Consider the following 18292-nt stretch of genomic DNA (forward strand, 5'->3'; position numbering starts at 1 on the left):
TAATTTATTTATTTTATTTGCCCATTTTTGGGAGAAGCCTGGCTTCCTTCCATGAAAACACGCCACTGCTGACTCATGGTGGAAACTATCACTCCTTCTTTTCCCTCCAATCACAAAACAAATATACATGTATCTATGCCCTCTCACAACTCTCATTCTCTATTTCATACCGCTCCAAAAATACTTAACGGTTTGAAAAGGAAGGACCTTGATTTGACGCTCAAGTGTCGTTTCCTGAACTTGACGTGGCTTTGGAACGACTTTGCGAAGCACAGGGAAAGAGAGTGGGGTGGTGAAAAGGGGCGAAACAGAGAGAGTGGAAACAGTCCTGTGAAAGAGGACAAGAATATCAGACACCTCTCGTGTCAGTACTCGAAATGGGTTGGTCTTGGGCTCTAGCTTGCTGGTGTGCATTAGTGCTGGTGTCCGCGGCATCTGAAGGTTTGTAGCATACGAGTTTTTTTGCATGTAATCATCAGTTCTTTCCGTCCTTGTTTTATGTACTGGTATGTTTATGGCTAACCTTCTGTTCGTCCAATGATCTGTTAGAAGTGCGCAGAAGAGGCCATTTTTATACACTATCGAGATCATGAAGAAAAACATTATTTGTTGGACGTGATACATTCCATTCCACCAGTTTAGTGTGGAACAACTTTGTCCAGGACTACTAACAGTATAACTATTATTTTAGGTGTAACAAACATCTAGACTAAAGAATTCACACCATGTTAATTAAAGGTGCAATCTGCTGAATTGGCCCCTCAATTTCCTGGTTGCTAAAATTCTAATAGTTAGCCTAATTTCAGTTTGTGACAAAACAAGCAATGTATAGTGTAGAGAATCATTTTACCATCTAAACCGCCATGAAATTCCTTTTCAATAACCAACATATTTATATTTTAAGCTGTTTGAAGCTGGTATACAAAACCAGAAGCAAAAATGTAACTTAAGAAATTGGAATGATAGAAATAGCGCACATAGAACAGATCATCCGCTTCTTAGACTTGCTTTCAATGAAAATAACATATCTATAAGTCATATTTCTATGTGAAATCTCGGTGGTGGACAACAGTACTGACATTACATGGTCAGAGTGTGATGGCTTATGTAACCAGTGGGCGTGTGTGCTGGTCTCTGTGTTTTTATGTCTGTATTTACATTCTCTCATCCCTTCCATAGATAGGCCTGGCATGTTACAGCGAGAGGCCTCCTTTGACCTAGAGGAGCTCCTGCAAGGTTAGTGTGAAATATAGTGTGTGTGTGTGTGTGTGTTTCAATGCCTTCACAGTGCTGTGTGTATATGTCTTCCAGGGGCGAGTCAGCTAGAGCCTGATATGACCCAGAGGGAGGTGGACTTTGGGGGACTCTGGGAACCCATAGGTGAGTGTGTTCTAACTGTAACCCATAGGTGAGTGTGTTCTAACTGTAACCCATAGGTGAGTGTGTTCTCACTGTAACCCATAGGTGAGTGTGTTCTCACTGTAACCCATAGGAGAGGTGGGTTTGTTCTATCCAGCCTATTCACTGATCAAATCAAATCAAATTTTATTTGTCACATACACATGGTTAGCAGATGTTAATGCGAGTGTAGCGAAATGCTTGTGCTTCCAGTTCCGACAATGCAGTAATAACCAACAAGTAATCTAACTAACAATTCCAAAACTAATATATTATACACAGTGTAAGGGGATAAAGAATATGTACATAAAGATATGAATGAGTGATGGTGCAGAGCAGCATAGGCAAGATACAGTAGATGGTATCGAGTACAGTATATACAGTGCCTTGCGAAAGTATTCGGCCCCCTTGAACTTTGCGACCTTTTTCCACATTTCAGGCTTCAAACATAAAGATATAAAACTGTATTTTTTTGTGAAGAATCAACAACAAGTGGGACACAATCATGAAGTGGAACGACATTTATTGGATATTTCAAACTTTTTTAACAAATCAAAAACTGAAAAATTGGGCATGCAAAATTATTCAGGTCGCAAAGTTCAAGGGGGCCGAATACTTTCGCAAGGCACTGTACATATGAGATGAGTATGTAAACAAAGTGGCATAGTTGACGTGGCTAGTGATGCATGTATTACATAAAGATGCAGTGGATGATATAGAGTACAGTATATACGTATACATATGAGATGAATAATGTAGGGTATGTAAACATTATATTAGGTAGCATTGTTTAAAGTGGCTAGTGATATATTTTACATCCTTTCCCATCAATTCCCATTATTGAAGTGGCTGGAGTTGAGTCAGCGTGTTGGCAGCAGCCACTCAATATTAGTGGTTGCTGTTTAACAGTCTGATGGCCTTGAGATAGAAGCTGTTTTTCAGTCTCTCGGTCCCAGCTTTGATGCACCTGTACTGACCTCGCCTTCTGGATGATAGCGGGGTGAACAGGCAGTGGCTCGGGTGGGTGTTGTCCTTGATGATCTTTATGGCCTTCCTGTAACATCGGGTGGTGTAGGTGTCCTGGAGGGCAGGTAGTTTGCCCCCGGTAATACGTTGTGCAGACCTCACTACCATCTGGAGAGCCTTACGGTTGTGGGTGGAGCAGTTGCCGTACCAGGCGGTGATACAGCCCGCCAGGATGCTCTTGATTGTGCATCTGTAGAAGTTTGTGAGTGTTTTTGGTGACAAGCCGAATTTCTTCAGCCTCCTGAGGTTGAAGAGGCGCTGCTGCGCCTTCTTCACGATGCTGTCTGTGTGAGTGGACCAATTTAGTTTGTCTGTGATGTGTATGCCGAGGAACTTAAAACTTACTATCCTCTCCACTACTGTTCCATCGATGTGGATAGGGGGGTGTTCCCTCTGCTGTTTCCTGAAGTCCACAATCATCTCCTTAGTTTTGTTGACGTTGAGTGTGAGGTTATTGTCCTGACACCACACTCCGAGGGCCCTCACCTCCTCCCTGTAGGCCGTATCGTCGTTGTTGGTAATCAAGCCTACCACTGTTGTGTCGTCCGCAAACTTGATGATTGAGTTGGAGGCGTGCATTGCCGCGCAGTCGTGGGTGAACAGGGAGTACAGGAGAGGGCTCAGAACGCACCCTTGTGAGGCCCCAGTGTTGAGGATCAGCGGGGTGGAGATGTTGTTGCCTACACTCACCACCTGGGGGCGGCCCGTCAGGAAGTCCAGTACCCAGTTGCACAGGGCGGGGTCGAGACCCAGGGTCTCGAGCTTGATGACGAGCTTGGAAGGTACTATGGTGTTAAATGCCGAGCTGTTGTCGATGAACAGCATTCTCACATAGGTATTCCTCTTGTCCAGATGGGTTAGGGCAGTGTGCAGTGTGGTTGAGATTGCGTTGTCTGTGGACCTATTTGGGCGGTAAGCAAATTGGAGTGGGTCTAGGGTGTCAGGTAGGGTGGAGGTGATATGGTCCTTGACTAGTCTCTCAAAGCACTTCATGATGACGGAAGTGAGTGCTACGGGGCGGTAGTCGTTTAGCTCAGTTACCTTAGCTTTCTTGGGAACAGGAACAATGGTGGCCCTCTTGAAGCATGTGGGAACAGCAGACTGGTATAGGGATTGATTGAATATGTCCGTAAACACACCAGCCAGCTGGTCTGCGCATGCTCTGAGGGCGCGGCTGGGGATGCCGTCTGGGCCTGCAGCCTTGCGAGGGTTAACACGTTTAAATGTTTTACTCACCTCGGCTGCAGTGAAGGAGAGACCGCATGTTTCCATTGCAGGCCGTGTCAGTGGCACTGTATTGTCCTCAAAGCTGGGCAAAAAAGTTATTTAGTCTGCCTGGGAGCAAGACATCCTGGTCCGTGACTGAGCTGGATTTCATCTTGTAGTCCGTGATTGACTGTAGACCCTGCCACATGCCTCTTGTGTCTGAGCCGTTGAATTGAGATTCTACTTTGTCTCTATACTGACGCTTAGCTTGTTTGATAGCCTTACGGGGGGAATAGCTGCACTGTTTGTATTCGGTCATGTTACCAGTCACCTTGCTCTGATTAAAAGCAGTGGTTCGCGCTTTCAGTTTCACGCGAATGCTGCCATCAATCCACGGTTTCTGGTTAGGGAATGTTTTAATCATTGCTATGGGAACGACATCTTCAACGCACGTTCTAATGAACTCGCACACCGAATCAGCGTATTCGTCAATGTTGTTGCCTGACGCAATACGAAACATGTCCCAGTCCACGTGATGGAAGCAGTCTTGGAGTGTGGAATCAGCTTGGTCGGACCAGCGTTGGACAGACCTCAGCGTGGGAGCTTCTTGTTTTAGTTTCTGTCTGTAGGCAGGGATCAGCAAAATGGAGTCGTGGTCAGCTTTTCCGAAAGGGGGCGGGGCAGGGCCTTATATGCGTCGCGGAAGTTAGAATAACAGTGATCCAAGGTTTTGCCAGCCCTGGTGGCGCAATCGATATGCTGATACATTTTAGGGAGTCTTGTTTTCAGATTAGCCTTGTTAAAATCCCCAGCAACAATGAATGCAGCCTCAGGATGTATGGATTCCAGTTTGCAAAGAGTCAAATAAAGTTCGTTCAGAGCCATCGATGTGTCTGCTTGGGGGGGAATATATACGGCTGTGATTATAATCGAAGAGAATTCTCTTGGTAGATAATGCGGTCTACATTTGATTGTGAGGAATTCTAAATCAGGTGAACAGAAGGATTTGAGTTCCTGTATGTTTCTGTGATCACACCACGTCTCGTTAGCCATAAGGCATACGCCCCCACCACTCTTCTTACCAGAAAGGTGATTTGTCAGTGTTAATGAAAGAAAGGAGACGAGAGAAGGAAAGTATTCCAAAGTGTTTGGGACACCTCCTCTCCTATGCCCATGCCATTCTGCCATGTAATTAATACAGTGTAGGCACATGACATGTTATTAGTGAATGGCTGTCAGTAATAACTCCTGTCTGTCACTGTGTAGAGTTTCCTGGCATGGAGCAAAGAGAGGTCACCCATGAACATATGAAGCCTTACCTGCTCAAAGTCCTCAAGGAGAGAGGTGGGTGGCGATGCCTTCCATGCTGGTATACTTCATATCACACAGCCAATGGAGTATGACGTGTGTGTTGTATCCCGTGTGAGGGAGGTACAGTAACAGAAGTGTGTGTGTTCTCAGCGGGCTCCAGGGCAGCTGACGTAGACATCACCCAGAGGGAGATCACCCTGCACCTGGACACAGACTTTACACCTGGAGGTCGGCCGATGGCTGGGCCTCGCTCGTTTGGGGATTCCCACCCCAGTGTCCTGTTCCCCCCCGGTCAGCCATCCCCTGACAACCTCCAGGCCATCTGTCTCCATAGCAGCCGTCGTCCCCGGTACCCTGCCTACTCCTTACCCCAGACAGGCTTTGGCTACCTTCGTCGTCAAGGTGACGCCGTCAACCGGATAGAGTCCTGGTACAGCGCATGTTGCCATAGGAACGGGACACAGCAGGTCCAGGAAGTGACGCTGTGCTGCGTTACACAGGCGGTGAGTGTTTCTGTGGCAACATTTGATTCTGTCCTGTTCCATTCTGTCCCGTCGTGTTCAGTTCTGGTCCGTTCACTCCTATTGTACCAACAGAACCGCATTCTATGTGCACAGATGTAGTATTGATAAGAACAGACAGATGTCTAGGGGCGTCTATCTGTATAGCTGTATAGAGGGGAAGGTGTTCATGAGTCAGGCCCTTGAGGGCTAAAGCTTTACCTTCACCATTTTAGGACTTCTTTTATCTCTATTTTTCATGTGTGAATTGATGTTTGTATATGTCACTTACAGTGGGAACAGGCCCTGTCCACATTCTGTAGTGATGAGTTCTCCGTGAAGACTCGCCACCACCACTGCTGCAAGAAGGAGGGCGGGGACAGACTGAGCTGTTTCCATAGGGAAAACCCAAACCCCACCTACCTGCCGACCACCCAGGGGGCAGGCTCCTCCCCCATACCTGAACCTGGCTTCACCTTTAACCCTAACACTTGTCACAAGTAAGGAGAGAGAGACCAGTTTACTTTAGTTTTAGGGTAGGGCTGTTTTGGTGACGGTATTACGTGACTGTTTAGTCACAGTAACTAGGCTTCTCCAAAACTGCGCTCTGATGGTGCTGATGATCATTAGTAGAGTACCAAACTTGCTAACAGTCAGTTGCTAAGGTGCTGGTACTCAGCACCTTACTGTCTCTCTGATCACTCTGACATCAATAGAAATGTAATTGAAAATCTAATCAAACACTTCATGAATGCTCATGAGCTCATGTTGCGCCACATTTCTATAGGCTATGCAATCAACAAAACAATTTTTATGGGCTCTTTTAAAAAGAGGATCCCATCAGCTTTCGATTGGCCAGGCCTACTATATTTATTTCTCAACTGTCCAAATATTAAGCCCATTACTTTGATTTACAACAGGAGTATAGCCTACCTGGCTGGGATGAAAATGAACTATGGGGAAGCTCCTCTATTCCAATGGGTGCATGATAATGGTCCATTCTAAATCATAACACATTTCACACACATTATTTAGTATGTGTAAAGACGATTAAAATAGTCTGATTAGTGACAATATTATCACTTGTGAATGATGTATTATCACTTAATGATTCCCTGCATGTGCAGTAAGGCAAGAAACAGCACATGCCTTTTTTTAGTCCTACTTTTTCAAAGCGCATGTCATGTAGCCTAGCCCATAGGCCTATATGTTTTGATAAGGTTTGTATCATAACTAACGTGGCCAAATAACTCCAAACACAGCCTGCAGACCTTAGGGGACACGGTAAGAGAGCACATAGCCTACAGACCTAGAACCCCTGGGACACGGTAAGAGAGCACATAGCCTACAGACCTAGAACCCCTGGGACACGGTAAGAGAGCACATAGCCTACAGACCTAGAACCCCTGGGACACTGTAAGAGAGCACATAGCCTGCAGACCTTAGGGGACACGGTAAGGGAGCACATAGCCTACAGACCTAGAACCCCTGGGACACGGTAAGAGAGCACATAGCCTACAGACCTAGAACCCCTGGGACACGGTAAGAGAGCACATAGCCTACAGACCTAGAACCCCTGGGACACTGTAAGAGAGCACATAGCCTGCAGACCTTAGGGGACACGGTAAGGGAGCACATAGCCTACAGACCTAGAACCCCTGGGACACGGTAAGAGAGCACATAGCCTACAGACCTAGAACCCCTGGGACACGGTAAGAGAGCACATAGCCTACAGACCTAGAACCCCTGGGACACTGTAAGAGAGCACATAGCCTGCAGACCTTAGGGGACACGGTAAGGGAGCACATAGCCTACAGACCTAGAACCCCTGGGACACGGTAAGAGAGCACATAGCCTACAGACCTAGAACCCCTGGGACACGGTAAGAGAGCACATAGCCTACAGACCTAGAACCCCTGGGACACGGTAAGAGAGCACATAGCCTACAGACCTAGAACCCCTGGGACACGGTAAGAGAGCACATAGCCTACAGACCTAGAAACCCTGGGACACGGTAAGAGAGCACATAGTCTACAGACCTAGAACCCCTGGGACACTGTAAGAGAGCACATAGCCTACAGACCTAGAACCCCTGGGACACGGTCAGAGAGCACATGGCCTACAGACCTAGAACCCCTGGGACACTAAGAGAGCACATGGCCTACAGACCTAGAACCCCTGGGACACTGTAAGAGAGCACATAGCCTACAGACCTAGAACCCCTGGGAAACGGTAAGAGAGCACATAGCCTACAGACCTAGAACCCCTGGGACACTGTAAGAGAGTACATAGCCTACAGACCTAGAACCCCTGGGACACTAAGAGAGCACCTAGCCTACAGACCTAGAACCCCTGGGAAACGGTAAGAGAGCACATAGCCTACAGACCTAGAACACCTGGGACACGGTAAGAGAGCACATAGCCTACAGACCTAGAACCCCTGGGACACTGTAAGAGAGTACATAGCCTACAGACCTAGAACCCCTGGGACACTGTAAGAGAGCACATAGCCTACAGACCTAGAACCCCTGGGACACTGTAAGAGAGCACATACAGAGCCTAGTGAAACATGTGTTCTTATAAACTCCGTCATTGCGCAGTTGTGTGTGAAAACAGAGTTTTGACTGGCCATTCTATAAAAGAGGATCCCAGCTTTCTTGTGCTGATATATTTGTCGGTGTAGCCTAACTGCATACATAGGCAGTGTGGGAGTTTCATATTTAGGGAAGATATGCTTCACAATAAAAATGCACCAAAATGCAATTCTACTACACTATATATGACTGGAGACATTAGCAGAATATGTTTTAATAGGACAAGTTAAAGGGTAGCCTATTCTGCGGACAGTGGCAACAATTTAAATTTAAAAAAACGACACTGTCTATATAATAGGCCTACGAGAAGGGCACAAATAGAATATGACGTCCATCTGGAAGAGATGGGCCATTCTAATCAAAAGTAATTCCACACATATTAGTAGGCTATATGTAAAGATCAGATAAAATTAAGAAGAGTCTGATGGGTGAGAATATTATCAAGTGCTTGTCAAATTGTGAATGATGAAGTGTGTGCAGCCTGCGCAAGAAACAGAGCAGAGCACATGCCTTTCCTTCTTTTTTCTAAAGCATCATCAGTCGCACCATGCAGCCTTAGAACCTACATTTGTATGACAACTAAAGCTGCATAAATAACTCAAAATTAAGCATATAAAGTACATTCGGAAAGTATTCAGACCCCTTGACTTTTTCCATATTTTGTTATGTTACAGCCTTGTTCTAAACTGGATTAAATCGTTTTTACCCCCTCAATCTACACATAATACCCCATAATGCAAAAACGTATTTATTTTTATACAGAAATGTGACATTTACATAAGTATTCAGACCCATTACTCAGTATTTTGTTGAAGCACCGATTACAGCCTGGATTCTTCTTGGGTATGACACTACAAGCTTGGCACACTTGTATTTGGGGAGTTTCTCCCAGTCTTCTCTGCAGATCCTCTCAAGCTCTGTCAGGTTGAATGGGGAGTGTTGACCGCACAGCTATTTTCAGGTCTCAACAGAGATGTTCGATCGGGTTCAAGTCCAGGCTCTGGCTCAGCCACTCAAGGACATTCAGAGACTTGTCCCGAAGCCAAGTCTTGGCTGTGTGCTTAGGGTCATTGTGCTGTAGGAAGGTGAACCTTTGTCCCAGTCTGAGGTCCTGAGTGCTCTGGAGCAGGTTCTCATCAAGGATCTCTGTACTTTGCACCATTCATCTTTCCCTAGATCCTGACTCGTCTTCCAGTCCCTGCCGCTGAAAACCCTCCCCACAGCATGATGCTGCCACCACCATGCTTCACCATAGGGATGGTGGCAGGTTTGTTCCAGACGTGACACTTTGCATTCAGGCCAAAAGTTCAGTTTTGGTTTCATCAGACCAGAGAATCTTGTTTCTCATGATCTGAGATTCCTTTAGGTGCCTTTTGGCAAACTCCAAGCGGAATGTCATGTGCCTTTTACTGAGGAGTGACTTCTGCCTGGCCTCTCTACCGTAAAGGCCTGTTTGGTGGAGTACTGCAGAGACGGGAGAACCTTCCAGAAAGACAACCATCCCCACAGAGGAACTCTGGAGTTCTGTCAGAGTAACCATCGGGTTTTTGGGCACCTCCCTGACCAAGGCCGTTCTCCCCTGATTGCTCAGTTTGCCCGGATGGCCAGCTCTAGGAGTCTTGGTGGTTCCAAACTTCTTCCATTTAAGAATGATGGAGCCCACTGTGTTCTTGGGGACCTTCAATGCTGCAGAAATGTTTTGGTACCCTTCCTCAGATCTGTCCCTCGACACAACCCTGTCTCAGAGCTCTATGGACAATTCCTTCGACCCCATGGCTTGGTTTTTGCTCTGACGTGCACTTCCCAACTGTGGGACCTTATATAAACAGGTGTGTGCCTTTCCAAATCATATCTAATCAAATTAATTTACCATAGGTGGGATTCCAAGTTGTAGAAACATCTCAAGGATGATCAATGGAAACAGGAAGCACCAGAGCTCAATTTACAAAAACATTTTTTTGCTTTCTGAATATGGGGTATTGTTTGTAGATTGAGAATTAGTTTTCTTTAATCCGTTTTAGAATAAGGCTGTAACAAACTGTGGAACAAGTTACCTGTGTTGAATACTTTCCAAATGCACTGCAGGAGGACCTGCTTCTTTGTTAATGAAAAAATAGCTGCATGTGCGCACTTTCTTGGAAATCCTTTAGAGAAAATATCCTTTCTATTTTATTTCAGCTATGTTCATTATACTATAAAATAATGCCACGATATTCTAAGACAATCTTGCCTGCTAAATGAACTAGTGTAGCACACAGCCATATGGCATAGTCTGATCAGTGACTGACATAAGAACAACTGAGTATGCTACTCTGTTCATCTTAGACTACATTTTCTTCATATCATGTTTCTTTAGACCTGTCTAAAATCATTTTTGGGGATTTATTGTGACCGTGTAGGCCAGGTATTCCCAAACTGGGGTACGCATTGCCGTCGGGGGTACGCCAAATAAGTGTGATTCACATTTTAATTTTTTTAATAATAATACTTTTTTTTCTCTTCACATTTTCAAACAGTCCAACTATATTTTTCTTGCCTTAGTAGCCTCATTTCACTGCCAAAAATAAAATGAAACCATCTAGTGTTCAGTGAAATAACAACACAATGTCAAATACAGGTCGCCTAGTCAAATATTTAACATCCAATCACGTTAACCGTTACTCTCTTGTGGGAATTCCACTAACGGTCCGTATGTAGCCAAACGTAGCTGCTGCTTATTCCGTTTGCTGGAAAATTGATTTAAAAAAAAATATATATATATATATACATAGAGCCACATACCAGCTCTACTGGTAGTACTACTACTACCAGCAGTACTACACCTGCAACTGTCCACAACACAAGTTGTTCTGCTTCCACGAGCACATCCAATGCTAGCATCATTAATTCTACATTTGTTGTTAGCCCAGCTAGCATGGACACTGACAGTTGTGAATCTGATTTAGCCTAAGAGCTACTGCCTCCTTACCCGGGAAAGCACCGAACAACAGACAGGGACATTGGACCATCGAAGAGGCGCAAATATGATGAAACTACATTGATTTGAGGTTCACTTATATTGGGAGTAGTGCATTTCCTCAGCCACAGTGTGTTATATGTGCAAAAGTACTCAATTCTCTTATTTTGTTTCTAAATGTCTGTGCAAGAGGTAAGGTTTCATTAAGATGACTTTCGAGTAGTAAGACATGTATAAAAGCAACAGATACCATTAATAACAAGGGTCTAGAAGCGTCTTATATGGTGAGCTACCGAGTGGCCAGGACAGGCAAACCCCATACTATTGTGGAGGACTTAATTCTGCAGCCACGGATATGGGTGGGACAATGCTGGCGGAAAAGGCCAAAATTATACAGACTGTGCCTTCATCAAACAACAGTTTAATGACGCATCAGTGACAATGCAGTGATGTTTTGAAACAATTTACTGCTTCACATACAAGCCAGTGAATTCTATGCATTACAGCTGGATGAGTCAACAGACATGATGGGCCTGGCACAGCTCCTGGTATATGTCCATTACGTTTATGGGGCGTCAATTAAGGAAGACATCCTCTTCTGCAAACCACTGGAAATCAGGACAACAGGAGAGGATATTTTTAAAGTACTGGACAGATTTCTGAACTCAAATGGACTTTGGTGGTCAAGATGTGTTGGTATCTGTACTGATGGAGCAAAAGCCATGACAAGGGGACACAATGGAGTGGTAACGCGCGTGCAAGCAGTTGCTCCTGACGCCACTTGGGTTCACTGCAGCATCCACCAAGAGGCTCTTGCTGCCAAGGGAATGCCTGACAGCTTGAAAGATGTTTTGGACACCACAGTGAAAATGGTTAACTTTGTTAAAGAAAGGCCCTTGAATTCTTCTTGGTTATCAAGAGGCAAAGTATTGACACGTTTTTTTTAATTGAGAGATGAGCTTAAAGTTTACTTCACTGACCATCATTTTCACTTGTCTGACTGGTTGCATGATGATGAGTTTCTCACATGACTGGCCTATCTGGGGGATGTTTTTTCTTGCCTGAATGATCTGAATCTGGGATTCAAGGGAATCCGCAACTATATTCAATATGCGGGACAAAATAGAGGCTATGATTAAGAAGTTGGAGCTCTTCTCTGTCTGCATTAACAAGGACAACACACAGGTCATTCCATCATTGTATGATTTTTTTGTGTGCAAATTAACTCAAGCTTATGGAGAATGTCAAATGTGATATAGCAAAGCACCTGAGTGAGTTGGGTGTGCAATTGTGCAGGTACTTTCCTGAAACAAATGACACAAACAACTGGATTCGTTAACCCTTTCATACCCTGCCTCCAGTCCACTTACTGATATCTGAACAAGAGAGCCTCATCGAAATGGCAACAAACGGTTCTGTGAAAATGTTATTTAATCAGAAGCCACTGCCAGATTTCTAGATAGGGCTGCACTCAGAGTTTCTTGCCTTGGCAATTTGCGCTGTTAAGACACTGATGCCCTTTGCAACTATGTACCTATGTGTGAGAGGATTCTCTGCGCTCATTAGCATGAAAAGTAAATACAGGCACAGACTGTGTATGGAATATGATTTAAGACGGAGACTCGATCCAAACAAACCCAACATTGCAGAGTTAAGTGCATCCTTTCAAGCACACCTTTTTCATTAACCTGTGGTGAGTTATTCACAATTTTCGATTTAACAAATGAGGTTTTATATGTTAGATGGTTAAATAAAGAGCAAAATGATTGATTATTAATATATTATTATTTGTGCCCTGGTCCTATAAGAGCTCTTTGTCACTTCCCACGACCCGGGTTGTGACACTAATTCTTATGTTTAATAAATGTATCGTATAGTGTGTGTGGCAGGCTTACAATGATGGCAACAACAAAAACATTTGAGTGTGAGCTGACCCTGGTGCTAGAGGGGGTACAGCTGGAGGTTGAATGTCTGAAGGGGTACGGGACTATAAAACGTTTGGGAACTGCTGGTGTATGCTATATTAAATGGATTTATTATACTTTTTCAAATGTAGATGTCCTAAGGTCTGCATCAGTGGCTTTTAGGCTATGGAAGTCAGGAGATGCTAAATGTGATTATGTAGGACTAATCAACTGTCAATTACCGTGAGACTGACCGTGGCATCAGTGGCTTGTAGGCTATGCTGTGTGTGGAAGTCAGGAGATACTCAACCTGTTTATGTAGGACTAATCAACTGTCAATTACCGTGAGACTGACCGTGGCATCAGTGGCTTGTAGGCTATGCTGTGTGTGGAAGTCAGGAGATACTCAACCTGTTTATGTAGGACTAATCAACTGTCAATTACCGTGAGACTGACCGTGGCATCAGTGGCTTGTAGGCTATGCTGTGTGTGGAAGTCAGGAGATACTCAACCTGTTTATGTAGGACTAATCAACTGTCAATTACCGTGAGACTGACCGTGGCATCAGTGGCTTGTAGGCTATGCTGTGTGTGGAAGTCAGGAGATACTCAACCTGTTTATGTAGGACTAATCAACTGTCAATTACCGTGAGACTGACCGTGGCATCAGTGGCTTGTAGGCTATGCTGTGTGTGGAAGTCAGGAGATACTCAACCTGTTTATGTAGGACTAATCAACTGTCAATTACCGTGAGACTGACCGTGGCATCAGTGGCTTGTAGGCTATGCTGTGTGTGGAAGTCAGGAGATACTCAACCTGTTTATGTAGGACTAATCAACTGTCAATTACCGTGAGACTGACCGTGGCATCAGTGGCTTGTAGGCTATGCTGTGTGTGGAAGTCAGGAGATACTCAACCTGTTTATGTAGGACTAATCAACTGTCAATTACCGTGAGACTGACCGTGGCATCAGTGGCTTGTAGGCTATGCTGTGTGTGGAAGTCAGGAGATACTCAACCTGTTTATGTAGGACTAATCAACTGTCAATTACCGTGAGACTGACCGTGGCATCAGTGGCTTGTAGGCTATGCTGTGTGTGGAAGTCAGGAGATACTCAACCTGTTTATGTAGGACTAATCAACTGTCAATTACCGTGAGACTGACCGTGGCATCAGTGGCTTGTAGGCTATGCTGTGTGTGGAAGTCAGGAGATACTCAACCTGTTTATGTAGGACTAATCAACTGTCAATTACCGTGAGACTGACCGTGGCATCAGTGGCTTGTAGGCTATGCTGTGTGTGGAAGTCAGGAGATGCTAAATGTGATTATGTAGGACTAATCAACTGTCAATTACCGTGAGACTGACCGTGGCATCAGTGGCTTGTAGGCTATGCTGTGTGTGGAAGTCAGGAGATGCTAAATGTGATTATGTAGGCCGAATCAACTTTCAATTACTGTCAAGTTATTTGCATGACAATCACCGGCAGACAACATTTCATGACCTCCACAGCCCTCATTTAGGGGTAACTGTAAAGTTCAAATTGTCCTTTTTCTATGGCAACTAATGACTACATGTATTGTGTCCTTTCCTCCCAGGTCCCAGCCCGGTCCACGTACTCTCAGAGGGGAGAAGCCCAAGAAGAGCCCCCAAGCTACTCCCAGAGACTCTGACATCAGCTTCCCCCCTGGACGCCCCACTTTCGACAACATCGGATTGGTCTGCCATCTACGCAAGCACCGCCCTCTCTACACCCCCAAGTGCCTGCCACGTACAGGCTTTGGCTGGCTGGCCCGCCAATCAAAGGCCGTGAACCGCCTGGAGAGAGGGTTCAAACACTGCTGTAAGGGTCAGGAGGACGTGCTACCCTGTGCTGAGGGAAAGGTAAGGAGCAGTGTGTGTGGGCTATGTGCTATGGCCTGCCTACCTGCACTTGTCAACATGGGAAAAGTAAGGATCCAATTCATACCTATGCTGAAGAAGGCTACTAAACTGAAACATCTGTTTAAATGATCCTCTATACATCTCTCTCTTCACAGTGGCGTGAGGTGCTTGACAGGTTCTGTGAGGAAGAGCAGAAGGGGAGGCCTCACAACTCCTCCTGTTGTGATGTGGGAGAAGGTGAGGACAGGTACACCTGTTTCTCCTCCCTCGCCCCTCATCCAGACTATGATCGAAAGCTTGACTCTGCCTCTGCCGCACCACAGACTCACACCCTCGGACACATCTGTGAAACATACAAGGTCATCAAGAAGAAGTAAGTGTGTGTGTGTGTGTGTGTGTGTGTGTGTTTTAATTGTACCTTTTTCCTCCTCAGTCACATTTTTATGCTGCCCAGCCTGATTGTTTATCTTTCTGGGTGACAGAACCAGACCTTTCAGAAAGGGTACATTTCACTGTAGTAGATGGTGACTGTAGCTACGTTTCCATCCAGTCGGTGACAGATTTTAAACATTGCCATTTTTCCACCAGTGGTGTGTTTCCACTAAACTGACTTGTTGCTGATTTTTGTAGTGCACACAAAATGTTTTTTTTTCTCTCCATTTTCCTGAATAAAAATCTAAAGATCAGTGTGTTTCCATCATATTTCCAACTCTACCGATGTCCCAGAAACGGTTGTTATAAATAGTAAATGTGCCAACTCTGGTCTTGGCACAATCGCTCGAGCCAAAAACTAGCAGATACAGTGTGGGTTAGCTAGTCTACATGATGAGATTTATTATGGATAACAGCGACCAATATTTACATTTTTTCAAATGGCAGTCAATCATCAATCATCATGTCACCAGAATAAGACCCTTAATATTTATTGAAAAGGAACATCAAGCTCATCACTGTGCACTTTCACTACCCTGTGAAGTTGATCATTTATTTAATCTGTAGCCTAATAAACTGTATAGTTTCCTGAGTCGTAGTGGAAGGACCACACCATATCACGTGACTACAAGATTACTTTGCTATGATGGTTATTATATCAATATTTGCACATAAAGCTGTTTCCACCGCCATTTCTCACATAATACATTTTACCTACACAAAACGATCCCACCATGTCAAACGAACAGTTATCTGTTGGCATTTATAACATTTCACTGAAACCTCCTGTTTCCATTACAGTTGTTGTGGTTTTGTTTTATACGGTATGACCTTACTCGCAGTAAAACTGTGGATGGAAACGTGGTTAATGACATTATAATTCCAGATTTGCATTGTATCAAAGACCATTACCCAAAGTTTAAAAACAGTAGTATACAATAACTTTCACAAGTATCTTATTACAGCAGCTAGTTTAATCCAGGGACATTTGTACATACATGTCTAACAAAGCCCTTTGACTGGTTTGATTATCGAGTAAAACAAAGATGTAGTATACTGACTGAGATGATCTTGCAATCTACTTTCTCAGGTTCCCTGTGGCTCTCCCTGTCCAGAACTTAGTGGACCAATGCTGCCCCCTGCCAGCAGACCAGAGAACTGCATGTGTTCAGATACAGGTGAGTTTGACACTTAATAATACAGGTTCACACAGACAACCCCATATCTCATATTAACCAGGTTGTCCCATTGGGATAAAATGAACATGATTGGCCATCAAGTGTCTACAGGATCTTAGACTTAAAGTTATATTGTAGGTCTAAGCATATAGCAGGCGTTTTGATATTGTTGTTTTCATAACTTCTCTCTTTGACTGTGAACCCAGCTAGTGAAGCTGGCAGAGAGCCGCTGTTCTGCAGAGAAGCCCTCCTCCCCTGCTGTCTTCCAGAAATGCTGCTCTCCCTCCTCTCAGGACGCCCATAAGTGCCTCTCCGACCTGCTCATGAATGCCATCACCAAGGCAACCAAGTCCCCACGCCTTAGAAAGAGGAAATGCCCCCTCGCCTGATTTTTGTTTATGTTGATAACTTTTCACGTTTCACTCTGATGGCAGTGGGCCAATCTGAATTGGCAGTCAGGGGATTTGTGCAGTAGTCACTACATGACCATGATAGAATTGGCTAATACAGAAGAACTGTTGAGCAATTGCATGATTTAGTCAAACAGGAGTTAGGGTGTGGGTAAGAGTAAGAATTTATAGTTAGAAAGTTACATTTATTCTATATTTTCTAGCATGGCCAGATGACAACTAATTAATGTATGGTATCCGAGTGCACATAATATTTCAGTATTACTGTCAGTGTCTGTCATTAAGAGGGTGTTATAATGATAGAACACCTGGAGAGCTGATATATCTGCTTTACGAATGAAATCAACATTTGTATGACCACTTATTTTTATACTCATGTTTCAGATTTGTTAGTTGTATTTTCTTATAGCTACAGAATTGCTAGTCCAATTCTCCTGTTCTAACATTTGAAATAAATCTGTATATTTTCAAAATGTTTCCTGTGCCATGTCGTAGTCATTTTGGAGTGAAGCACTGCCAGTTATTGTAATGTGTCATTATCTGACACATGAACAACATTGAAATGATTATTTAAATAAACTGAAATGTTGAGGGAAGTGGACTTTATGTTATAGTGACTGACATTTATTCACTAAGTTAGTGTAGTAGAACTTGCATTAATAGAGACAGACAGGGTCCTCACTAGCTGTCACAGCCACAGAGTTTAGCCCAAAGCCTGGCAGATGGCAATATTGAGTGGTTTTATCTCACTGTCCAAAGGCATTGTATGAAGCCGGTTATATACACTTGTATCCCCGACCGGTTCTTACATGAAACATTCTCCATTCAGGCTGCAAAGGCATCGATTTCCTCAATTTGATTTAGTAGCGAGAAGGCAGAAAAATATGGGGAAAATATGTGCTTTCTTTATGACACTATTTTCCACCACCATGCCAAAGTTGCTAAGAATGTTAGTCCCAGATGTTGTATATTGCGTTCAGCCAATCAGGTTGCAGAAGTCTGTACACCCCGCCCATAGCAGCGATGGAGGATGTTTCTGGTTTTCAGGGACACAGTATTTTTTTAACTAACTTTTGTTCCCCCTGAAAAACAGAAGTGGGGACTCGGCTCGGGCCTCTTTCTATGCCTGCTATATTAGTTTACCCCTGGCTGAACTGGGAGGGCAACATCAGGGAAGAGCGCGCTTGTTTGAAATGGAAAAGTGTTGCAGTAGCTTTTGATAAAGAACATCAAGACGAAGATTGTGGAGATTGTGACAGCTGGCTAAATGGCATCCCTTGAGAATGCAAGAACAAGATGTATATCAGGTGATGTGCAGTATTATCATAAGGAGGTGTATATTTGGAATACAGAGGAGGAATGGAGGGAAAAGAGAGGCAGAGGAGGTCTAAGAGAGAGAGAGGAAGGAAGAGGCTGAGCTTGAGTTGGTTACAAATGGCGGAAAAAAGGGAGATCATTTGCTAAAGAAGAATTGTAGAAAGTGTAAGCAGATTGAG

General features: G+C 44.3%; 1 protein-coding gene across 2 annotated transcripts; it reads left to right on the forward strand.

Moving 5' to 3' along the window:
• Positions 1-99: 99 nt before the first annotated feature.
• On the forward strand, positions 100-17271 carry ecm1b (extracellular matrix protein 1b). Of its 2 annotated transcripts, XM_064947457.1 has the most exons (10): positions 101-441; positions 1180-1236; positions 1312-1380; positions 4897-4974; positions 5092-5444; positions 5736-5941; positions 14491-14776; positions 14932-15149; positions 16299-16386; positions 16593-17271. In XM_064947457.1, the coding sequence occupies exons 1-10, from the start codon at positions 378-380 to the stop codon at positions 16773-16775; spliced, it is 1602 nt and encodes a 533-aa protein (XP_064803529.1). In that variant the 5' UTR covers positions 101-377; the 3' UTR covers positions 16776-17271. The 2 variants fall into 2 exon arrangements, with proteins under 2 accessions (XP_064803530.1, XP_064803529.1); XM_064947458.1 differs by lacking the exon at positions 4897-4974 and having other exon boundaries at positions 100-441.
• Positions 17272-18292: the final 1021 nt, after the last annotated feature.

Source organism: Oncorhynchus masou, chromosome 30, assembly GCF_036934945.1.
Source record: "Oncorhynchus masou masou isolate Uvic2021 chromosome 30, UVic_Omas_1.1, whole genome shotgun sequence".
Taxonomy (NCBI): domain Eukaryota; kingdom Metazoa; phylum Chordata; class Actinopteri; order Salmoniformes; family Salmonidae; genus Oncorhynchus; species Oncorhynchus masou.